The 23,428-nt window shown below is 48.6% G+C and overlaps 12 protein-coding genes across 12 annotated transcripts; 5 read left to right on the forward strand and 7 right to left on the reverse strand.

The window, feature by feature from the left end:
* Positions 1–6: 6 nt before the first annotated feature.
* Positions 7–548, forward strand: FSUBG_4685 (phytanoyl hydroxylase; the record flags this gene model as incomplete). Its single annotated transcript, XM_036682701.1, has 4 exons — positions 7–252; positions 300–361; positions 425–467; positions 510–548. The coding sequence occupies 4 exons, from the start codon at positions 7–9 to the stop codon at positions 546–548; spliced, it is 390 nt and encodes a 129-aa protein (XP_036539861.1).
* Positions 549–744: 196 nt separating this feature from the next.
* Positions 745–1,788, reverse strand: FSUBG_4686 (N4-(beta-n-acetylglucosaminyl)-asparaginase; the record flags this gene model as incomplete). Its single annotated transcript, XM_036682702.1, has 1 exon — positions 745–1,788. One exon carries the CDS (start codon positions 1,786–1,788, stop codon positions 745–747), a length of 1,044 nt encoding a protein of 347 aa, XP_036539862.1.
* A 401-nt stretch (positions 1,789–2,189) lies between these two features.
* Positions 2,190–5,087, forward strand: FSUBG_4687 (uncharacterized protein; the record flags this gene model as incomplete). Its single annotated transcript, XM_036682703.1, has 2 exons — positions 2,190–2,572; positions 2,639–5,087. The coding sequence occupies 2 exons, from the start codon at positions 2,190–2,192 to the stop codon at positions 5,085–5,087; spliced, it is 2,832 nt and encodes a 943-aa protein (XP_036539863.1).
* Positions 5,088–5,221: 134 nt separating this feature from the next.
* FSUBG_4688 (d-3-phosphoglycerate dehydrogenase) lies at positions 5,222–6,461 on the reverse strand (the record flags this gene model as incomplete). The annotated part of the gene is made up of 3 exons (XM_036682704.1): positions 5,222–5,825; positions 5,875–5,973; positions 6,112–6,461. The coding sequence occupies 3 exons, from the start codon at positions 6,459–6,461 to the stop codon at positions 5,222–5,224; spliced, it is 1,053 nt and encodes a 350-aa protein (XP_036539864.1).
* A 1,162-nt stretch (positions 6,462–7,623) lies between these two features.
* Positions 7,624–9,048, forward strand: FSUBG_4689 (ankyrin-3; the record flags this gene model as incomplete). The annotated part of the gene is made up of 1 exon (XM_036682705.1): positions 7,624–9,048. One exon carries the CDS (start codon positions 7,624–7,626, stop codon positions 9,046–9,048), a length of 1,425 nt encoding a protein of 474 aa, XP_036539865.1.
* Positions 9,049–9,875: 827 nt separating this feature from the next.
* On the reverse strand, positions 9,876–10,806 carry FSUBG_4690 (uncharacterized protein; the record flags this gene model as incomplete). Its single annotated transcript, XM_036682707.1, has 2 exons — positions 9,876–10,519; positions 10,569–10,806. 2 exons carry the CDS (start codon positions 10,804–10,806, stop codon positions 9,876–9,878), a joined length of 882 nt encoding a protein of 293 aa, XP_036539866.1.
* Positions 10,807–12,340: 1,534 nt separating this feature from the next.
* FSUBG_4691 (endoglucanase) lies at positions 12,341–13,417 on the forward strand (the record flags this gene model as incomplete). Its single annotated transcript, XM_036682708.1, has 1 exon — positions 12,341–13,417. The coding sequence occupies one exon, from the start codon at positions 12,341–12,343 to the stop codon at positions 13,415–13,417; it is 1,077 nt and encodes a 358-aa protein (XP_036539867.1).
* Positions 13,418–14,081: 664 nt separating this feature from the next.
* On the reverse strand, positions 14,082–15,695 carry FSUBG_4692 (serine carboxypeptidase s28; the record flags this gene model as incomplete). Its single annotated transcript, XM_036682709.1, has 1 exon — positions 14,082–15,695. One exon carries the CDS (start codon positions 15,693–15,695, stop codon positions 14,082–14,084), a length of 1,614 nt encoding a protein of 537 aa, XP_036539868.1.
* Positions 15,696–16,474: 779 nt separating this feature from the next.
* On the reverse strand, positions 16,475–17,435 carry FSUBG_4693 (uncharacterized protein; the record flags this gene model as incomplete). Its single annotated transcript, XM_036682710.1, has 2 exons — positions 16,475–17,020; positions 17,070–17,435. The coding sequence occupies 2 exons, from the start codon at positions 17,433–17,435 to the stop codon at positions 16,475–16,477; spliced, it is 912 nt and encodes a 303-aa protein (XP_036539869.1).
* Positions 17,436–18,056: 621 nt separating this feature from the next.
* On the reverse strand, positions 18,057–19,633 carry FSUBG_4694 (isoflavone reductase P3; the record flags this gene model as incomplete). The annotated part of the gene is made up of 5 exons (XM_036682711.1): positions 18,057–18,133; positions 18,548–18,761; positions 18,833–19,168; positions 19,209–19,493; positions 19,550–19,633. The coding sequence occupies 5 exons, from the start codon at positions 19,631–19,633 to the stop codon at positions 18,057–18,059; spliced, it is 996 nt and encodes a 331-aa protein (XP_036539870.1).
* Positions 19,634–21,471: 1,838 nt separating this feature from the next.
* On the forward strand, positions 21,472–21,917 carry FSUBG_4695 (uncharacterized protein; the record flags this gene model as incomplete). The annotated part of the gene is made up of 2 exons (XM_036682712.1): positions 21,472–21,664; positions 21,877–21,917. The coding sequence occupies 2 exons, from the start codon at positions 21,472–21,474 to the stop codon at positions 21,915–21,917; spliced, it is 234 nt and encodes a 77-aa protein (XP_036539871.1).
* A 300-nt stretch (positions 21,918–22,217) lies between these two features.
* Positions 22,218–23,414, reverse strand: FSUBG_4696 (peptidylarginine deiminase s; the record flags this gene model as incomplete). The annotated part of the gene is made up of 1 exon (XM_036682713.1): positions 22,218–23,414. One exon carries the CDS (start codon positions 23,412–23,414, stop codon positions 22,218–22,220), a length of 1,197 nt encoding a protein of 398 aa, XP_036539872.1.
* Between the last annotated feature and the right edge of the window lie 14 nt (positions 23,415–23,428).

Here is a 23,428-nt window from a genome sequence, read left to right on the forward strand (position 1 = left end):
CAAAGCATGGATATCCCCAAGCTAACCATCAAAGGTGACACTCTGGGTCGAACATTGGACGATGCATTCAACAAAAAGGCGAGGGAAGGCGGTATGACTGAAAAGGAACGCATCAACGCATTCAACAAGAACATGATGTGTAATGGTTTCTTGGAACTCGGCCCCATCAAATTTCTACAAGACAACGGAGGTGCAAGATGGCTTTTAACAGAGTATGAGGCTGGCGATGTTGTTTTTCACAAGCCACATATGGTGCATACCTTCGGTACTGAGATGAAACTCCGCTAACCTTTTTACAGATCCACGCTTCAATTATCAATAAGGATCCTGGGAACCGAATTCGACTCGGCACGGATTTGAGGTTTGTCGATTCTTACATAGTACGTGATTCCGTACATGGAGGGTCAGACTAACCGTGCTATAGAGACGGTCTGCACCTTTTCGGCTCGATGATGGGTTGTGAAGTGGTGAGTAGAGGCTGTGGGTTCAACTGTTGACGAGATATCAAGACTTCTCGTGAGAAGGGATCAAACAAGTCAGTTGCATAAACACGGAGAGATATCACATGTATCAAGGGCATAAACATAACAATCGTTCTCCATTTTCGTTTTTGGATATCTAAATCGCTACTAAAGTCAAAGACATAACCATTGTCGATTGATACAACTAAAATACAAACATGCTGTTACGCTCGATGCTCGTTAAACCTAAGACTTTGTCAACCACATTCATAATTCGTCAAGGCTACAAGTCAAGACGTACCTCCTGCACCGGCTTCACAGTGACGACCTTTGTCTCGGTCATCTTTCCTCCTCTGTAGCTGTACTGGAAATTCCAGCCACTGCATGCAGCGCCGTGGTTTCCGTACCGATCCACGACGACAATGCCGCTCTTGAGATCGCCGTACTTTCGAATCATGCGGAGAACGGCATCCTCGGCTGCTTCTTTCGGTGAGAGGCCGTTGCGCATTCCCTCGATGGCTTGATAGCATGGGAGGAAGCGAAGCATGATGTCGCCATCACCTGTGGCACCGCAGCCGCCAATGTCGCTGTCGACGTAAGAACCGCTGCCAACGATGGGGCCGTCGCCGACGCGTCCGGGGATCTTGTGGGAGGCGCCGTTTGTTGTTGTTCCTGCAGCCATGGAGCCGTCTTTGTGGATTGTGATGAGAGAGAGGGTGTCGTGGCCGGTTTGTTTATTGGTCTTCATGGTGCTTGCTGTCAGGGTGGCGAGGGGTTTGTACGGGCCGCACGTTGATGCTGGGTTTGGGCTGACGTTGATGCGATAGTTGGGCTGGCACTTCTTGGCCTTCCAGTCCTTGCACAACTTATCCGAGTTTTTGGTAGACAAGCTTGTGGCCTTGAAGCCATTTTGTATGGCAAACTCTGTAGCTTGGTCTCCGACGATGAGAGAATGGGTAGTATGATCAAGAACATGTCGAGCAACAGAAATCGCACTCTTAACGCGACGCAGGGCAGCAACAGCACCAGAATTCATACTCCCACCATCCATGATCATCGCATCAAGTGTAGTTTCACAGTTCTCATCAGGACTTCCTCCAAAGCCTACGCTCCCATCGCACTGCTTGTTCTCACACGTCGTACCTCCAATCTCAACGGCGTCAAGTGCAGAAGCCTTCTTCCCCAGCGCGTTGAAGGCCGCATCCGTAGCGGCGGTGAAGTCGCCACCCCATGTATTAATAACAAGAGGAAGACCAGGAGTATTACCTGCCGCGAGTGTAAATGTTGACAGGGAGAGAACTCCCACGAAGATAGAGAGAGAAGACATTTTGTTGGTGTTGTTCGATGACGGTGGTGAAAATTGGCAGGGAGAGTGGCGTTTCTTATACGACGTTTCGAAACAGACGCATTTGATAAGCGTGGCACGGGCTGTGAACCTTGTAGGACGCTATAACCAATTGTTTCACAGACCGGCACTCGATAGCTAATTCAGCCTGTTTCAATGCAATGTGATAGTAGAGAAGCTGCAGGGATGATTGCTTACGCATGACCAACATGAGACCGTATTTAAACCCCTCATTCCAATCTCACATTCCATTCCAACCTCTCTTTTATTTTTAAACTTGAATCTCTGTGAAATTCACATGCCAAGAGGACAAGATTAACAGGACTTTTGCAGAATAGTTTAATAAATTAAACCCGCTAGCTGCACCATTACAAGCTTATAAAATGGCTGCAGGCGCTAACGTTGACACTGTATCTGAATTCCTCCCTAGGGCTGTTGATGTGTGCCATGCTGTGCGAGGGATACACAGTCTGGGATATACAGATCGCTGTGACACCGACTTTGCTCGCTTGCTCGAGGGATTGACGCATTCGGTGAAGCACGTTGAGGGTGAAGAGGGAGAATACGAGAAAATTCTGATCGGGTTTGCCTGTGTTCAGATTGGTAATGACCTCGTCGTCCACGTCAACCGTGTCTTGAACGCGTTCAGTGATTCAATTGATGTCGCTGGCTTCTGCAAGCTCTGGCCCCTGGACGATGTCAAGGCGCTGAATGCACGGCTCCGTCAAGTGTTGCACCAATGCCAAGACACATTTCCGTCCTCACAGTGAGTTTAGTTGACGTTACTGGTTGCTATCCAGGAGCTAACGGTGCGCTAACGTGTCGTTACTAGTGAACTCTGTCTACCCTTGCTCGCCGATTTACAGCTCACAGGCCGTGAGCTTGAGTCTGACGAGACTGAGACCAAGATTTCAATTGAGCACGCGGAAACAAATGCTCAGAATGATGCTGGCAAGTCTCCCGGGCAGATCCCGATTGGGCCGAGACCCCCGAGGTTAGCTCCCGTCGGCCTCATCAATGACTTCATTCTCGAGAGTCTGTCATACAAAAGTATGCATGATCGCGAAAGTCAAGTCACTGAAGCACACGCCAAGACTCTTGATTGGATCTTTGACAATTCGCCCATCGATCAATCTCTACGTCAGAATTTCAGAGACAGCTTCGTCTCATGGCTTAGCACCACGGAGCTGGGTCCTATCTACTGGATCACTGGAAAGCCCGGTTCTGGCAAATCTACTCTCGTGAGATACCTCTCCCAGCATCCAGTCGCGCTATATCATCTTCGCAAATGGGGCGGGAAGAAGAGAGTCAATACAGCGGGCTTCTTCTTCTGGACCAGTGGATCTCAGCAGCAGAGGTCGCAAACTGGTCTGCTGCGATACCTCCTACATCAGCTGCTGTCTTTTGATTCGGAGCTCACTGAAAAGGCATTTCCTGATCTTTGGAGTCGCCTGCGTCATATGACAACCAAGGAACGAGTCAACTTTGCTCTGGAATGGACTGTCCAAGATTTGCAGGCTGCTTTTCACTGTCTTCTCGATGCGGCCTTGCCTAGCGTGAATATCTGTCTCTTCATCGATGGTCTTGATGAGTTCGATGGCGATCATGTCCAAATAATCGACTTCTTCAAGGACTTGACATCTAGATATGATGGAAAGTCACTCAAACTCTGTCTCTCATCTCGGCCATGGGATGTTTTCGAAAGGGCATTCGGAACGTCTGTCCCAAACACCAAGCTTCAGGACCTGAGCTACGACGATATGTACCGCTATGCAACAGATACACTCAAGGCGGATAGACAGATTCGAAGACTAATGAAGCAGAATCCTGAGTCGACTCACCTGTTAATTACTACGGTGGTTGAACAAGCTAATGGGGTTTTCTTATGGGTCAGGCTCGCAATTGAGCGTATGCTCGTAGCATTTCAGAAGAACTGCGAGTTCGAAGTCCTGGAGAAAACTCTGAAAGAACTTCCAATAGAACTGGATGACCTCTTCGAAAAGCTTCTATTCAAGGATCAGACATCCTCGGAGATCATGCAAACTGCCACTCTGTTCCAGCTCATGCGTGCCAGGGAAATCGTCGCGGACTTTATCATAGATGAGTCCTCCAACTCCCTGACAGTCTGGGAACTCGCTTTTGCGCTTTCTCAAGAGGACGATGTTACTGCTCTCGATCGTGAAGTGATGGAAGTGACGGATGAAGAGATCCAGAGACGCTACGGAACGGCAGTACAGTATATCCAAGCTCGCTTCGCAAGGCTTCTGAACGTCCACATTGCCAAGCCGATGGGCAATATGCGTGTAGCAAAGTTTCAGGACAGGCATGTCAACGTTGCAAATCTCATCGCGACCTGCAAGGTCATCTACATACACCGTACAGTTCGAGACTGGCTCATGGATAGCGGTGCAGGAAAACGTCTCGAAGCACTCCAGTCTGCAGAGTTTGACCCTCATCTCCGACTTCTGAGATCATATGTCCTTCGACTGAAGCATCCTCTCGAAGAAATCGAGCATCATCGCCGTTTGGATGAGTGGTATCCTGATATTGCACTCGCCATGACACACGCACGATATATCACCAACGATTCCCAAAGCCTTCAGCGGAAGTTCTTGAATGAGATGGATAAAAGTCTTTCGTGGCTCTGGCTTGAAAAGCCGTCTGACCCGTACGATCATTGGGCAAAAAGTACATTTGGAGCTTATGAAATCAGAATGAAAGCGCCTCCTATTCATCGCCCTTTTCTGTGTCTTGCTACCAAGTTTGGACTGGCAGATTATGTCTGTCAGGAAGTTGAGGACCTGAGTCGTGAAAAACAAACCATGGAAGAAGAGGAAGAGGACGGGTCTACACCTTTACTTTCCTATGCGACAGAATTTCTCTGCTCTCGTAACAAGACCATCTTCCCCATGTCATCACCCAAGCTCGTTTGTTGGCTTCTGAACAACCCAACATGCATCAATCCAGGTCCCAATCATGAATACAGACATTTCATCACACGTCAGTCAATTACTCCATGGCTGGCTGTTCTTCGTCATCTCCGTGATGCAAAGCGGAGGGGATGGATTGAATACTACGATATCAACCTCGAAGGAACTGCATGTTGGGCCGAGATTGTAAGAGAATTTGTGCAATTTTCGGATGTCAGTGCTGTGATTGTGAAGGATATGTGGGATCCGGAGATGACTGCGTTGGGGGTCTTGGAGATGCTGGAGGAAACGTATGGTTCTGCTGAGGTACAGAGGATCAGGGTATTGATGGAAAAGAAAATGGTTCAGTAAACGTGTAACTCAATATCACTCCTACTTTCCCTGAGAGATGCGTGTCTCTGTTTCCAATATCCATTTCTTTCCCATATAGAAGACAGGAAACCGAAAGGCACTCAATGGTTTCTCAACTCTTCGTTCGAAAACCTCTAGTAGCCTTCCTTCCGGTTGACTTTGTTGATGAAATCGTTTCGTCCCTGGCTCAGCCTCTCAAGGTTCAATCTAAAAATATCCAACAGCCTCGTATAGTAAAATGAGGAAGCAGCACTGATATGTGGCGTGATAGTCACATTCTTCGTACTCCACAGTGGATGCTGATCCGGCAAAGGCTCAGGGTCAGTGACATCAAGCGCCGCACCCTTGATCGTATCCGAATTAAGCGCCTGGATGAGATCATCGGTATTGACGATGGGCCCTCTCGCAATGTTAATCAAGAAAGTCCCCTTCTTACCGAGAATATCAAACTCAGGCTTCGAGATCAACCCCTTGGTCTTGTCGGTCAATGGCACTGAGATGACGAGGATGTCTAGTCCTGAATCGAGAAATCGGTGGATTTCTTCTTTGGATCCGCCGGAGAACCATTTGCTAGGGAATTCACCCTCTGGATCACCGAGGCCAGGAGGCGTGTAGGAGTCATCGCGGCGGGACTCGGGGGTGTTGCGAGGGTGAAGAGTGTAGGCATGGACGTCAAGGCCTAAAGCTTTAGATAGACGAGCTGTTTGACGGCCGATACTTCCGTAGCCCAGAATACCACTTTAACGTGTTAGTTAAGTTCCCTTGTAAAGAAGTATGTGGTGCTAACATTCGCTTGCCAGCTGTGTCTTCAGTATCTTCGGCACCCTGATGAAGACGTTTCCATTTTCCTTCATCTTGAAGCTTCGAGTATTCCTTTACTATCAAACTGTAAGTCAGAGTTTCAGAAAATAGCAATCGTACGCCCTACAGTGAAGTCGATGAGAGAGATAAGTAGTTATGATCCACTCCGCAATTTGAGGTCTATCAATTAGCTATGGTCTGACATCTTGTAAGGCCATCTCACCCATGAACTCCATTAGCGGTCGAGAATGGAATCTTTGTATCCGTAAAGAGGGGATCCTTGATGAGATGGTTGGCACCAGCGCTCGTGAGCTGAATGTATTGCAAATGCGGCGCCTGCTCTGGCTTTGGCAATAAGGTAGCAGTCAGTAAGACGGTAGTATCCTGCCACTCTTCTTCCTTGAAACTAGGATCGAGAGGTGCACCCCATGGCTGAATAAAAGTCTTGATGGTCAAATCAGGGAACTGTTTCTGAATAGCGTCAATGTGAGCCTTGGGTGGTTCAACGGTTGAGAAGATTATGGCCTTGTGGCCCTTGAGAGTTTTATTGTTGCTGATCCTGACGAGCGTCATGGTGAAGTTATTGGTAGTAAAGATATCAATTGGAAGGTTGAGTTGGAGGATTGAACAGAATCATGAGTGAATATTGAGTCTAGGAGATGACAAATAGACATCCATGGTGTTATTGTCGTCAAGGTGGGGCTGATTGACGCCTTGAGATAAGGATGGATCTGAGTGGATTGGTATTGCGATGGGCAGGTTGCATGGTGCCGATGTTGTCATTATAGTCTCAGGAACGAATTGCAGCTCGATTGTATATGGATTTCCAACCTATAGGTTCTCGGTTTCACAACGTTGATTGATTGAGTTTATGAAGTTGACTTGTCTTGAAAACGGCTACCCTGTACTGCCTCGGAAACAATGCCGAAATTTCGCTTCACAGTCTGCTTGGCAAGGGGATGCAATAGAACTTAGGACCTCTATCCTAGGTGACAAAAAGCCTTAGGTAAACTTAGGTAAATTTAGTCAAGTTTTAGAGGATCTTATCTTAGACTAATTATTTTTAGCACATTAGTTTAGCGACAGAAGTCTTCTTACACCCCGAGGCTTGGTTATGATTGAACATTGTTGCGCTCATGCATAAGATCTAAATGCTCATAATATTTTTGTATAAGCTTTGAAGAAAACCTATGCTATCATGTCATGCCAAATTTTCACACTCAAGATTTCGATCGACCGTCCGGTCAATCACCTTGAGTTGCTAGCAATAACATCCATCTTGCCTGATCAACCCTCCAGATTCATGACGATGCCACCATGCTGGGATTCACTAAAATGCTGGCCGAGCCATACTAAGCAATTTTGCCGGAAGAAGCTAAACAATAGGCGTACTCTGCTGCGTTCCAATCAATGGAAATATTTGTCAGTTTCCATTCTCTCAGCCCAGCAAAACTCGGTGGCTGTGCCCACCAAACAGCTCAGCCCTACAGGCAACCTACGCTAATATCATCCACTAACCCTGCAGGACCGTTGGCGGTGGCAGAGACCAGCAGCTGAAAACGCCCCCAATTTCCAGAACCTCGGAACGACTTCACACCGGCAATCCATTCCCAAGAAGGCCAACGAAAGCAGCTGATTCCGCCTTGACGGCAGCCACAAATGCTTGAGATGACTTCAAATACTTACCCCTCCCCCTACCTGAGGTTGAGGTGATCATCATCTATCATTCTACGAAATGCCTCACGACGTGCTACCAGATCCTGCTGCGTTTAATGAAAGCCTTCCCAACCCTCTTCCGCCATACTCAGCCATCGACAATGACGACCTTCTGAACCGAATCGAAGCCACCGAAAGGGTCGAGCTCCCTATCCTCTACTCACCCGCCAGCCGTGCGCCGAACTTCCAGCAACTTGCCTCCAGTGCAGATAGGGAACCGTACCTCGAAGCACACCGACTCGAATGCGACATAGTCAAGGCCTTCTTCTCCGCTATCGAGAATGGCCACGATGATATCGTCGCCGATTTTATAGCTCGTGGGTGGGTGTCGCCCGATACTGCAAGCCAATGGGGCGAGACACCGTTAAATGCTGCTGTGCGCGCGGGCAAGGTTCCCATGGTGAGCCGCCTCGTTGCCCTTGGCGCAAGCGTCAATGGATTCGGTCGCGCCCGGGATGAGAATAGCACCATCGAGCCTGCAGACTTGCCTGAGCGTACGCCGTTGATGGTCGCCGCTGAGCGCGGGCACCTGGCGCTGGTCAAAGTCTTGATCGAAGACTACGGCGCGAAACACGACATCATTGCGCCCGATGGAGCGATCGCCCTTCGTCTAGCCGCCTCGAACCGTCACCGCGAAGTCGTGCATTATCTCCCTACTATTCGTGGCGGCGCGTGGAAGCGATGGGTGACCGTACATAAAAAGCAAATGGACCGAGTGCGACGAGCTGTCAACAGAATCGTCAAGTTCGTCAGAATCCTTATTTGGGATCTCCCCAGGTTTATAGTCTGGGATGTGCCGAAAGAGATATGCCGTGCTGCTTGGGGGTGTCGCCATCGGGTGAAGAACTTCTTGAAGAAGTTACCTGGCAAGGTCAAGGACGCGGTACTCGGGATACCTAGCACCCTCAAACGCGCTGCAACGGAGGTTTGGAATGGCATCAAGGAGCTTCCGTCGCTTTTGAAGAGCTTGGTCCAGGCTACCTTTAAAGTATTTTGGAAGGTTCTGACCGGCATACCTGGCGCAGTAATGTTTGTTCTCAAATGGATCGGAAGCGGTTTGAAGGGCGTCGGCGAAGCCATTCTCAACATTTTCGTTAAGCTGTTCTCGCTCCTTCACACAGCGACCATGGCAGTCGTGACTTTCTTGCGTGGGATCACTCTTGGGGATGTATGGAATGGCTTCTGCCATCTCGTACGCGCCGTCTTCGTGGACGCGCCCAAAGCAATCGTTGCATTTATGGTGGCCTTTGGCAACACCAGTTACAATGTGCTCAAGACAATCTTTGGGACCTTAGGTGAATGTATCTGGTGGCTATGTGCGGGTGTTTACTGGTTGATCCGATATATTCCCCGTCGAATATGGACTATGATTGAAGCGATGGGGACATCTTTGGTGAAGGCCTGGGAGGAAATCATGGTGTACTTCAATCCTAAGCGAATGTGATCAGTTACTTAGGGCTCTAGATTAGAATTAAAGGATATTCACTAAGATTCAATGGAACGACGTTGGCTATCAACACTAGCTAGATGATCGATGATGCAAAGCGTCCCTTTCACAACTTAATAGTGATGATGATCTGGAGACCGGCAGTGGAGCTCCGAATTTTGGGATGCAACAGGGCTTTTTGACAAAATCAACCGCCGCGCGACGCCTCCAGCTTCAACGCTGGCACTGGTATCCCTAATGCGGAAGATTTTATTTCGGGCTTTCTAAAAGTAGTGTCTATCCTTCTATGAGCCCATTGATATCTGCAGGGCCGCGTCATTTCGACACACCCTACGATGCCTACGCGCAAGGATCCCAGCGTTGCAATTGGAGGTCTCACCCGAAAGCCATTCAACTCACATCGCCTATTACACGTTGAAGGAGAAGGATCAATCATTCACTCTCGATATTATGAATTAGACATTGAAACTACGATGATCGACTTTACCCCATCATCTGGCGCCATGACAAAACATAAAACCTTCTCAGGAAACTGAATGCGAGATCATATCATTTTGCGCATCTGCAGCAACACGTTATAATTCCATCGGAGCCACCCTAGACTTCGAGAACGCGGCAATTAGGGACTTCTGCCATATTATTATTTCATTAGTCTATATGTGACCTTTACTATCATTCTTTCGTCAAGGTTCGGCATTTCCTTTCCAGCGTTCCATACCCATATTTCTAGCTTGACCCTGCTCCGGCATAATTAATGGAGTACTATAATTCCGTGTCATCAATCCATCAAGCAATCGGGTGCCACGTTTCTCGCGAATGCATGTCTATACTTGCGCCATATATCGGCTTTGCCTCGAGCTCCTTGCGCTCATCCTCTTAGCCTCAGCGTATTGGCACCGTCTTGAGTCTCTTGCCTCAGCTCTTTCATCATTACCCTCCCAACCCGCCTTGATCAGCCAGAACAAAGCCATCAAAGGTGTCGTAAGCAAACCTAGAACGCCGCCTAGAATCGCCTTGAAAGCCTGTGGTGTCCAGCGGTCTTTGTATCTCCAGTCCCCACCATCACGTTCTCCAACTGTCGTTAGAACCCCCACGCTCAGTGGCCAGAGGATAAAGAAGCCCACGACAGCGAGTATGAAACCTCTCAGGGCCCCTTGCACGAATATCGTAAGTACAGGAGGAACAGTGGATTTTCTTTGAGACTCTTTCTCTTCAACTTCCGAGTCGCTTGTATCGGATGCTGGTGAGAGGAATAATAACCATTGAAGCCACTGATGCGAGGGTTCAGGAACAAAGCCAATCGGCTGAACAGAGCGTTTCGAAAGGTCGTAACTGACGAGTCCCATCTCAACGAACCACGTGAGAATGCATTGGACGATAATTGTTACAGCTGCATCGCCAGATAGTGTGTTTGGCAGTTGAAACAACCGAATTGGGTTCTTGATAGTGTCTTGCGTGGTGTACATGACTATCCATTCTCATTAGCTTTTCATCTCAGACTTCAGCTGTAAACTCACCATAAGCCAAAGCAAAATTCACACCCCCGGATAAAGCCATGGCGCCTATTCCGTCAAGCCCAAAAACATAGAAGAGCTGATGCCCCGTAAACTGCAGACTCGGCTTCAGGCGCCCCTCGATGTCACTGTCATCTCCTCTCTGTTCTCGTTCCTCCTCGCCAAGGTTGTCAGGTTTCAGAATCCCGCTGGACCCCTGCAGACCCGGCCCCTGTGTCTCAAGTTGCGCCGACGTGAGCATATCTTTTCCCTTATCAGAGACGAACTCGTGGAAACTTGTTTGGTTTTGTTCCTATTTTTCCTGTCCTTCGCAGTTTTTGATGCAGGGAAGTGGGAAATTTTGATTAAACGTCGCCAAGCTGTTGAAAGGGGGCTGAGGGAGATTAGGCGGGAAATATGGGAAAGCTTGGACTTTTAGATGGGCGAGAGCGAGAAAAAAAAAGTTAGTTAGCGAAAAAGAGTGAATGCGAATACTAATCCGAGATACTACATTACGACTTGGTTGAGAGACTGGCTCACATGGTACCATCTTACACCGCCATGTCACGGAAGTCACGCGATTCTATGGCGCTTGTTGAGAGTCGGTTGTTGAAGATTATGTGATGTAGGAAAAGCATAAAACTATACTGTTTCCCTAAAAGTTTATCACTGTAGAGTGGACCAACTGTTTGGTGTTTTGGAGGGTTATCGTGAAGCTCTTACGGTTTCATCACAGAATACCACCACGATCGGTTCAATCGGCCCAAGAAGACGGCTTACAACGCACAAGCCGACCTGTCAAAGGCCGTATTGATTGACGCCACCTGAGAATCTGGGTCCTCTCGTCTCCATCGGTTAATAATTAATTCATCCGTTGGTTTAATCTATCCAGCGGTTACTAGATCCATCTTCATTCGTCTGGACTTGTGTTGCTGAGGGGGAAGTGTTGGAAGCGACGTCAGGAGAAGGGCTTCGTCTCAGGATGACTGACCCAAAGCTTGGGCCTGCAAGGGTCTAGAGACGGGGACTTGCGGAAAAATAAACACCGTTGACGTGACCCCTGCGGCGCTAAAGCAGGAACAAAAGAACGCTTGTGTTTTTCATCTTGTCTTCTGCCCCAGTTTCAGGTACAGCGGTTCTTCGGCCGAGATGGATTGACTGACTGCTCGCTTGCAAGACGGGCTCGTCACTTCGCTTGGGACGGTGTTGGTAGTATTCAACTGAGTGACCGTTCTGCCATTTCTTGGCAATAATCAATCTTACTTTGGCCATCTACAGACTATCGTGAAGATCCAGATGCTAGCCTCGACTTATACCGTCGGTAACATGCGACTCTAAACTTTAAAATACTATGAAAATCACTGTAATACTTGCATGATCTGCTCATATCTCGATCAATCATACCCATAAAACCACAGGGGCTGAAACCGCCTTGGCCAACACCATGCAACCCTCCACCACCCTCATCCCTGATGGCATATCGACCCGAGCATGACACCCCTGCCTCAATCTATCCAAGGCGGGAAACTGATCCGTTTAGCCATGAGGCTCTTTACCCGCCAGCTCAGGTCGCCAAACATTCATATAAACCGCCCTCTTCCTCTCTCATGATATTCTCTTTCTTTACTCAGGCTCATTCAGCAGTTCATTCCATTCACTTTTTGCTCCTTGCACATTCTTTCACACTTCTTTGACAGAAGTCGTCTCATTCATTCATTCACTTCAACCGCCAGTCGGATATTACCACTCTTTTACAAAACTCAAGACCCACGTTTCTTACACAACCTAACTTCAAGATGCCTTCTTTCACCTCCAAGACTCTTCTCGCCGCCGTTGCCGGTGCCATGGGCGTTGCTGCCCACGGTCACGTTTCCTCCATCAACGTTGCTGGTGCCGTTTACGACGGTTTCGATGCTAGCTCTGCTCCTTACGACCAGAACCCCAAGACCCTCATCGCCTGGTCCACCACCGCTTCCGACAACGGTTTCGTCGCCCCTGATGCCTTCGGCACCGGCGACATCATCTGCCACCGCGATGCTAAGAACGCAAAGGGTCACGCTGCCGTAAAGGCAGGCGATCAGATCTACATCAAATGGGATACGTGGCCCGAGAGTCACAAGGGCCCCGTGATTGACATGTTGGCCTCTTGTGGTTCTGCCGGTTGTGAGTCTGTTGACAAGGAGACTCTCAAGTTCTTCAAGATCGACGAGGCCGGTCTCGTCAAGTCCGGTAACCCCGGTACTTATGCCTCTGACGAGCTGATTGCCAATGACAACGGCTGGCTCATCGAGATCCCCGAGAACATCAAGCCCGGTTCTTACGTTCTCCGTCACGAGATCATTGCTCTCCACGCCGCTGGCCAGGAGAACGGTGCTCAGAACTACCCTCAGTGCTTCAACCTCGAGATCTCTGGTTCCGGCACTGAGCTCCCTGAGGGTACCCTCGGAACTGAGCTGTACAAGTCCACTGAGAAGGGTATCGTCTTCGATCTCTACAACAGCCCTACCAGCTACCCCATCCCTGGCCCTGCCATGACCATCAAGTCACCCAAGGTTACCCAGGGCAAGCTCGCTGAGAAGTCCAAGGGTACCCCCACCACTGGCTCTGGCTCTGGTTCCGACTCTGGTTCTGCCGCCCCTGAGACCCCCGCCCAGACTGAGGCTCCCGCCGCTGGTACCTCCGCTGCCGCCCCTGTTGCTACTTCCGCTGCCGCTGAGGCGCCCTCTGCCCCCGTTGAGACCTCCCCTGCTGCCCAGGAGCCTGCCACTCCTGTCCAAACTGAGGCTCCTGCCGCTACCAAGCCCGCCAAGACTGGTTGCAAGGCCAAGCGTGGCATGAAGGCCCGCCGTCACGCTCGTGACCTCATGAACTAAGCAAACCACTCAGCGTGGTTGTGTATGAAAGGTCTTTTTACAAGGACAAAAGCCTGTTTATCCTGAATGGGATGGATCTTTGAGTATTCTGCTGTATATATGTGACCTCGAGTCCAAGATATAATTCAATTACATTGATATATATATCATATGCTTGATCGTACCCAATACCTACGTGACGTGTCTTACAATTGTTCTCTGTTGGTGTTATTGTAACGCTGCTAGCTCTAAACTTCGACACAGACACTCTGTCGTGTGACGTTCCTTTGGCTCACCGTTATCAACTATGAAACCGAGTAAGGTTAGTGTCTGCAATATGTCGAGTAGCGGCACTTGTACTAGAAGTGTCTTTGTAATCTATCGCGTAGGATAAATGTGAAGAAGGGCCGGACTCGCTGAACTCTTTGGTCACATCTGTCTTCGCCTGCCTCGGACTCTTGTCCGAGCAGCTGGTCGTAACAAGAATCTCCCAAAGTATTAGAGATTGTGGAAAGTCCGTATGCATTATAATATGTCACGGAAGACGCTCGTCGAGACTGATAGCTGGATGAGACCAGGACCAGAGGGGTGCGACATCAGAGAACTGTATTGCTAGGACTGAGGTCAAAGTCATAATCGTAAGCATGATTCTAACTATGTACAGAGAATATCAACGTATCGCATCCTAAAGGTCATTCGCACGCTTCCCCTTCTCCTTCTCGTACTCCTCCAACCAAGTCTTCGTGAAATCAACAATATCCTGCTGGGCCTTGGCAACAGCGGGAGGAGGCAGCGCGATCTCAGTGGCGTTGGGGTCCAGACCATTCTCATCCCAATGGTGAACACCGTACGGGATAAGGATGAATGGTTCGCTGGCTGTTGACTTTCTGGGAGAAAGACCGATCGCGTGAGGTGTAGCGGCTCTCCAGGGATCGTATTCACCGTCGATGAAGGCCACGCGTGGGTAGCTGAAGTTCCAACCACCAAGCTTGTTGATAGACTCGACATCAGGATCGGTTGTGATGTTGAATTGCTCTCGGCAGGGAATGGTATTGAACTCAACATCGACGAGGCGAGAGACAAGAGGGAGTTGGTTCTTAGGTACTCCGGAACCAGTCTGCCAGTAGCCCCATTGCGTGCATGTTTGATATGTCCACTGACGTCCACTGGATGCTGGGTCAAGACTAGTGCTGCCATACATTTCGCGAATAGAGTAGCATTCGTTCACAGTCTGGCCTTGACAGCCTCCCTGCTTATCAGACTCAACATTTGACCTCATGTAACCAATGTAGTTGAGGAAACGGTTCGTCAAGTACTTGACATCGTTCTTGTTGGCATGAGCTGAGAGCCACTTCTTGACATAAGGAGTGAGAGGCCTAGTGCTGGCGTAGAGGAGAGCATCAGAAGAAACACTGCCGCAGTAGATCCCGAAATCAGGCGAATCCTGCGCAGGATCCCAGTTGTTACCTTGCAGTCCTTGGATGCCGCGGGAAATGGTGGATGCGAAGTCATCGTCGCGTAGACCAAGGAGACCAAACGCAATCTTGAGTTGTTTCTTCTCCTCCTTGTCGCTGCCGGTGAGAATCTTATCGACAACTTGAGTGAGCTTTTGTGTGACCTCGGCGCAGTCACCGGGTGCGAAAAGGCGTGCAGCCTCAAAGTACTTCCAGTAGTCGATGATGGCCTCGGTGACACCAGAAGAGGAGATGCCACCCCAAAAGACATCTGGGTAAATCTTTCTGGCGAAAGCAGCAAATGCGCCAGCGTAGGATCCACCGTAGATAATGTAAGGCGTGTTGGAAGCGGTCAAATTGTGCTTCTCCAGACCCGGAAACTTGACATGCTCGGCAAAGTACGCTGTATCAGCGAGAGCCTGCTCAGTGGACAAGAAGCGCAAGTTCTTTGTCTTGAGATCCGGAACTGGGAAACTGGTGCCATAATAACGATGCTCGAGGATGACTCCAACACCACCGGTCGCATTGGCCAGCATCTTCAGAATACCATGTTGTAGGAATGGAATTCTGTCCTCGCCTGAAGTCTCACCAGACGCCAGGATGATGACCGGCCCGCCCTCGCGATAATGCTGCGCGTCGAACCAATATCTCAAGGGGAACTTCTTATCCGAGTGAGGTTCATACTTGGTCTCATTGTGGAAATGATCGACGGGAACCGAGATGTTATGAACTTTTATGGATCCAGAGTCCGAGTCAGCTCGAGCGGACAGGGCGGGGATACTGTACGCGCTTCCTCTGGCGGTGAGCGCCAAGAGGGCGGCGGAAGCGCAGCCAGCAAACCACATACTTTCTGGTGATGGCGATATATGTTGTTGTTATGGTAAAGATATAAATCGCGGGGGGCTTTGCGCTTCTCATATAGTTTTGCGATACGGCCAGCCACCTTCCTGTTTCAGGTTAATAAGAGCATCATGGTCACACTGAAAAACATAAGTTCCGTTGCATTTGGAGCAAGGATCTCTATTTATATCCATGGGAAGGAACCTTTGTAGATTGATGAAGCACGGCATTTTTGAGCCGATTTTTACTCTTATCTGCGGCTGCCTGTTAGATAATTGATAGAGCAGCATAAACCCCCCGCCTTGTCACTGTGGTGATGTGGCTAAACTCTCGCGTGATTCACGCAAAGTTCATCGGCATCAACCGATAGATACACGCACGTTATATGAAGCCAATTGCCACCCAAGTTAGTAAGATATAGACTGAATGCTGTTTTGATAGTCTTCACTAGATGCATTAGAGTTCAATCAGCCGACTGGGCCATTGCTCAGTTCTAGCAGCAGATAGTCGGGCTGTCCCGCCTATCCCGAGTTTATTAGCTCGCATGATGTTAAAACCTTCTGGAATTAAAGGCAACAGTTAAACGACGTCGCTTGATAAATGCAACATCTCGCATGTACTCATAGATTATGCAGACAAGCAGGATATGATCTTTTACGAACCCCTATAAGAATCATCCGCGTCGAACAGGTAACGCAGATGAGCATACTGGACTCATGCCACTGTACTGTACATCTCACCTTATCCGACATCCGTGATTGAAAGAGAGTCATATATATATGCCTTATTTGGAACAGCCATACTTCTCACCGAGTTCACCGAAAACCTCCAACATGTCAACCCTTCCAGTCACAGTATGCTCATCAGCTCCATACTCCTTAGCGATTAATCCACCCGGTAGTGACGATTCTATCATTTCCATAAAGTCTGCAATGCAATTCTCAGGGAGAATCTGTCTGAAGAAAGCCTCTAAATCCTCACCTTGCGCAAGTTTGAGCTCAACCTTGTTGCCAGTGATTTCCTCAAACATGTCTCTCATATCGGTTGAACTGTAGGCACGGGGGCCAAAGATCTTGAGGACTTGCGGACTGGGATTTTCGAGATTGTTGAGCAAGTTATTGGCACAAACTTCGCCAACGTCTTTGAGACTGACGATCGGGATCTTGAAATGTCTTGGAGCGATCCATGATGAGATTGTTGGTGGATCTGCCAAAGGCATTTGAAACATGTACTCAAACTCTTCTTGGAAATGAGTTGACTGTAAAATAGTCACTTCAGGCACAGAGTCTTTGAGAATCTTGTCGGTGTGATGATTTAAGCGGACAAAGCCCTACATCGTCAGTATCGACAAGGTTGGCGACTTGGTTACTATTACTTACGATACCATGGTCATTATGAGACCCCAGACCAGACAGAACAACCAGTCTCTTGACGTCTGATTTCTTCAAGGCACGTTTGACATTGTTTGCCGTTTGCTTGGCCCATTCTCCTTGGTCGATGTTCTCATAAGTCGGCGGCGGGACATACAGAACGGCATTAGAGTTCTCGAAATTGAAACTTTCCTCAGACGCAACATCGCCTTTGACTGCATTGAAGTTTGGATGGCTTGTGTACTCATCTGGTGCCTTAGAAGTATCGCGATAGATGCCACGGATAGTAGGATTGGCTGGAGAGGCCAGAAGTAAGCGAATGGCCTCTTTTCCAACTTTTGTCGAGGCAGGAAGAACAGTTATGTGAGTGAACATCATGGAGACCGGTCAAGTGCTGTGATTGACTCCATGCTTAAGATTGTTGAGCTGGCTCACGTATATTTATACGTCCCGAGGCCCGCATCAATACGGACACCGAGACATTAAAATAAACGCATACCAATACATTTGCTAAATTTATCTATTCATCCAAAAGCCGTGGCACCTCAAGAGGCTTGGCACCATTGGGATCGGGCAAGCGCACTTAGTCAGTACATACGCTCCGCCAATTTACGGAGGTCATGAAGAGGATGGCCACGTTGCCAATGCTTGCTCAATATCCAAGTTTTCTGTGTCGATTTAAGGTCTCAGGCATAAGTCCTAACCGCGACTTGCTCAATAATACCCTTCGTTCTTTCTGGGGGCGGACCTCGGGTAACGGACGTGGCATATTACTATCTAAGCTCTCGCACAAAGCTGACACGCAATGCATATTTTTGGCCGAAGTCATGAGTGCAAGAATCGATGCACACTCAAGTCAGCCGCCAGATGTGAGGCTTGTGACCCCTCATTGACACGACCATATCATCAGCATACGACATATAGGGGTATTCATGTTCATCACAGGGATCGGAAAAACTCTTTCGTATAAGAGGGCCGTTCTGCATTTATCTTTCACTAGGCTGGCCACGAGTCCTTTGCCTCGTCGCCGCCGCCGACCAGCTCGTCGAGAAGAGCATCAAGATCTACCAAACCTGCAAAAGGTTACAACAGATCTTGTCACTTACCGGAAATTATGTGCAATGAAATCCCCAGCCTTCGAAATACCATTAGAAGATTTCATGGCACGCCTGTTCTGAGATCGAGAGCTTGAAATTTACTACAGTGCAATGCAGTGCATACCTGTTGGCGACTCGTCCTTTTAGAAGCTTTGTAGGGGGTTAAGAAGAAGAGAAAAGAGGGTATGACTTCCGCTGTGGATACTTTACTATGAGAAAAAATATTTATTCAACAAAAGAAGAAACTAGGCTAAGCTCGAGCTGAGCAGAGACTTTTAAGAACGTAGCAAAGGTTTAGCGTTATGTATGCTCGTCGTCTCTCGCCTTACTGAGCGGCCGACATCAACCGCTGATAGATCATTGTAGCATTGCCGCTTAGAAGCCTCTCACAATAGGCTTCCGGGGTGGTCACTTTCATGTCGGGATAGATTTCCGTTGCATCTACATATCCCAAGTAACGAGCGTACTCTGGGGTATTATACCCACGAATTCCGAGTGCGTTGAAGTATTGATACTTCACTACCTCAAAGTAGTCGAACGAGTCCGGAGACGGGCAATCAACCTCTGCTCTAGCCACTCCCTCCATGACCGCGGCCTCCGAGATCTACAAACCCAAATCTGATTAGCACAGTGCATCTTTCTGGCTCCTCGATTTAGACTAGATCAGTAACTTACGTAGCTGCGTTCAGTCTTCTCGCCACTGGCCTTTTCCAACATATCGTATGCTTGGTTCATTGTCAGAACTGTGTTGTAAGCGAAGACCATCTTGTTCATAGTTCGAGGATCAGCAATAATGCGAGCGACCCATCTTCCAACATCCGGCAGATCTGTAAAGGCAGAGGGGGTATTTCCGTCACCTGGAATGCACCCCAAGGTGATTGGTAGGGCATAGTCAATACGGCCGGAGGGCAAGCGAGGTAGCATCAACTGATACCAGTAGCCGACATCGACAATAGTGTAAGGAAGTTTGACTTTCTTGACGTGATTGATCACCTGCTCTTTCTTTCTCATCTGTCAGTAGTAGCAGCAATATAATAATTGGGTGACATACAATATCCCTCAACTTTAAAATACCTGCTGGGGGCATAATCAGGGCGAAACAGCAAGGCAAGAAGCGCTTGACACCTGCGGCTTGAGCGGCATTGATGAGCGGAATTTGCGCCAGGAGGCCGGTAGCACTGATGGCTGAAATAAGGGTGTCTATCCCATCGAGGACTCGCGCGAGCTCATCCTCAGGACCACTTAGATCCGCAGCTACAACGTTAATTCCCTTCTCCTTGAGAGCAATTACCTCAGGTTTCTCCATTGAGGATGGACGGACTAGCGCAGTAATCTCCTGAAGTATCAGGAAAGTTAATAAGATTATGACGCCAAGAATAAAACCTGACGTACATATCGCGGCTCCGTAGACTCGAGGAGGGCGTTCAAGATTGAAGCGCCCGTCTCACCAGTGGCACCGAGGATCGCAACCTTCATCTTGCTGAGAAATTCTGAGCTTTGCACTGAGAATTCTTCCTGTTGTGCTAGAGCGAATGTGCCAATGTTGCGACAGTTGATGGATATGAGGTTCTTCGAGGTCAGACCATCTTAAATACGCGAAAACTAGGCTAAGTGCTCGCAACTGCGGAGTGCGGAGTGCGGACTATTGTATCCTAGCAATGCGCGTTAGCAACTTGGCAACCGAAAGTTTAATGTTATGGCCAGCAAATAGCCGTATACATAGATGTCTAGACAGTGGACTGTGCGGCCGAGAGGATTGCGGACTTCAGAGTATGGAGCGGAGTTTGGAAGCCACTACAGTCCATTGCATAAGAGTCAAGCATCAAATGGGAAAACGCTAAACTATGATACTAAGTAATAGACCTTCATGAGAAGGATAATCAAAAAGTCGGTCGGACGACCTGCGAAGGACTCGCTAAGTTCTAAGTTCTCTGTGTTGATCTAAGCTCTCAGCCACGGATCTCAACTGCACCAACACAACACACCTGGCTTACAAATTGAAGATTACGACTGCAAGTGGCTTGCAACCATTTAATATGGGATTGTCTCATTAAGGCTGCCATAGATACTCTACCAACAGAAGTGGATTCGCTTGAAAGAGTAAGTTGCTAAGCAGGCCTGGGGCTTGGTTATAAACACGCCCGACAACCTCGGTAATGCCATCTTCCACGATAGAAACTACGATTTGATTCAGTGTTTCGAGAAATAGAAATGTTAGATCTCAAAATGAACTGGGATGATAGGAACTGTCCAGGCCAAGGCGTTCCCAACACATAGCAACTTCTATTGGCCGACGAATCATGTCCTTTTGTCTTCATCATTCACAATCAGGTATCGATACCTTCGAGTTCAGAAGTCACTTACTTATAGATGTATTCTCTCCTACATAACTTGATCTTGTCATCTTTGGGAAACGAGGGCCAGTTGGTATGTGACCGCGTCTAGATTTTGGGGCGGATTGTACCTGGCAGATAAAGAAAGAAGGACAGCGATTTGAGTTGTGGCGAGTCATTTTGAGTCAATTCGTGAGCAAGAAATTGTCAACAAGTCTTTAATCCATTTTGAGGAGTCAATTGAACTGATGAAGGAAGTATGTAACTCAATCTCTCAATCCTGACGTGCAGTTGATCAATGCAACCTTCCAAGACCATCAAATCTCGTTATTAAGATATCGCAAGCCCATTGAACCGAAGTCTTGGCGCACCGAGAGATCAGGGACTAATAATTTAGTACAGGGAAGTGGTGCTATTGGTATGGTAAGAGATGACGACGCCGCCGAGACCCCATTTTCTTGGGTCTGACGAGCATGTGGCTTGGCATAACAAGGTTTGTATCTAACGGAGAAGCCACAACTCTATACTGCGTAGCTACCAATGGGTCCATCAAGCCTAAGGGAGGCTTAGCCTAGGTCGGCCCAGCCATGACATCTGCCAACGCTCTGCGCCTTCCGGGTCACGGTTTGGAGCTGAAGTGGCGTCATACGGAAACTATCGATGAATCCAAGTTTATCCCCCTTCAACTCACTGAGGGTTGCATTGCCGAGATGGAGATGTCATACATGGCATTGAAGACTATATATACTGCCTCCAATTCCCTTCATCGCAATTCATTATCATCATCATCAATAACAAACCACTAAATACTACAACCCAAACTCTTCGGATACTCTCTACCAGATACCTAATCAACAAACTCTAAGCACATCCGAGATCGGCAGTAGCTGCAACGAATTATCTCCAGAGCAATTCAGCAACAAACTCAATCAGCACAAAACCTACAACTCAAACCACTTCAATCACATATCTACAATCACAATGTGTCTCCCTTTCGGAAGAAGCCAACACCGCTATAGCTCTGGCGGCGGTGGAATGATGGGTCCTCGCCCTGTCAAGGTAGTTCACCACCATCACCACGGCGGAGGTCGCATGGGTGGAGGCATGGGAGGTGGTCGCATGGGAGGCGGCGGTATGATGGGAGGAATGGGAGGCGGACGACGCATGGGTGGAGGTATGGGAGGCATGATGGGCGGCGGTAGAAGAATGGGGGGACGGCGATGCTAGGAGCAAAAACAACGATGGAGACGGGCTGGATGTCGAGGCCAGGCACAGCGACAACGATGGAGGGGACGGACGGGTTAGACCTCCACGTCCATGCCCGCCACAGAGACAACCATTGGGTCCCCCTGTCTATTGATCCCGGGTGCAACAACAACAATACAGACGGGGATAGCGTCCACGCCATGCGCAGCAACAACAATTGAGATGCCGTGGCCAGGTGCAGCACCAATGATTGAGAATTTGACACAGCCTGGAGGCCGATGTTAGAAGATTAATCCCTGTATTATTAGAGCGACGGTATGAATAAACGACTAAGATAAAACTTTCATGCGAAATAGAGGTATCCCTTCAACTGTACTGTTGAGAAATCCATTATCATGCTTGCCGCCCTCGAAAAGGATCAAGTGATGAAATTGAGTAGAGTATTACTTGGAGAAATGCCATTACAATTCGACACTGGTCACCAAATCACCACTGTCTCTCCCAGTGCATAAGTCACAACCTTAGAACTTCAATTCCCCTCTTCGTGTTCGTCTTTGCATCCAATCCTCCGCCGGCACTTGCTGCGTAGCACAATGAATTCCTCCACCGAGCTTAGGAAGAATGCTCAAATCAACCTGAACAATTTCCCGATCTGGGAAGTGCTGGCGGAACAAGGCGTAAGCATCATCATCCAGCTTTCCAATTCCAAAGCGCGGCATGATCAGGCCTCCGTTGGGGAGGTAGTAGTTGGCGTATGAAGCAACAGTGACATCGAAATGATCCCAATTCTCGCCGGGGAGGTCACTTGGATGAGGCTCTTCGACTTCAAAGATTTCCAATTGTCTTCCTTGATGATCTGTTCCGTTTCTCAAAGTTTCCTTGGCTTCTTTGTAGGCTTGGATTACCCGCGGATCAGCACGTTCAGAAGGTCTGCTCAGAAGAACCTTGCCCGGTTTGATGAACCTCGCAAATGCATCGATATGAAAGTCAGTGATATCATAGCCTTTGACGCCGGCAAGCCAGATCACTTTGAAGATTCCAAAGTATTTCTGGAATAATCCTTCCAGTTCTTCCTTCGATCTGCCCGGATTGCGGTTCTCATTGATGATGGAGCTTTCAGTCGCCAGAAGGGCTCCATCTCCATCGACCTCAATCGCGGCCCCTTCAGCAGTGAAACCGGCGTCAATGATAGGTATGGCATTTCCCTGAGGCACACTTGCGTCTTTTTCATCCTTATGGTCTATGACTGAAGCTTCTGGAATCTGGATATTCGCAGCAACCGCTTCATCACCAGTGGATGGTATCTTGGCTCCCCAATAATTGAAATTCAGTTTGAGCCCAGTAGAGCAGCCATTTTGCGTTCCATGAACAAAGACCGGTCCTGTATCGCGGATCCAAAGCTCGCTCACAGCCAGTGGTCGCACGGTGACATTATCAGACACTGTTTCAGATGCTTCATGAACGTCTTCCGGGCGGGCAAACATTGTGACCGGCTCGAAGCGGGAGATGGCATTGGAAAGAGCCGAGACTTCCGCGCGCGCCTGTCGAAGGCTATTTTCCTCGACAATAGAGGCGGGAGATGGCCATGCAGTTAGCGTCTGGGAGTGCTTCTGCCATTCCGGCGGCATGCGATACCTCCCAGAAATTCTCTGCGTCTGGCCTGGATCCATGAAACTCTTGATTCGAGACTTGATGGATCTTCGAAAGGTTGTGAACATGAGAGTAGAGCGTT

The sequence above is a fragment of the Fusarium subglutinans genome, assembly GCF_013396075.1.
Source record: "Fusarium subglutinans strain NRRL 66333 chromosome Unknown NRRL66333_c0000042, whole genome shotgun sequence".
Lineage (NCBI taxonomy): Eukaryota > Fungi > Ascomycota > Sordariomycetes > Hypocreales > Nectriaceae > Fusarium > Fusarium subglutinans.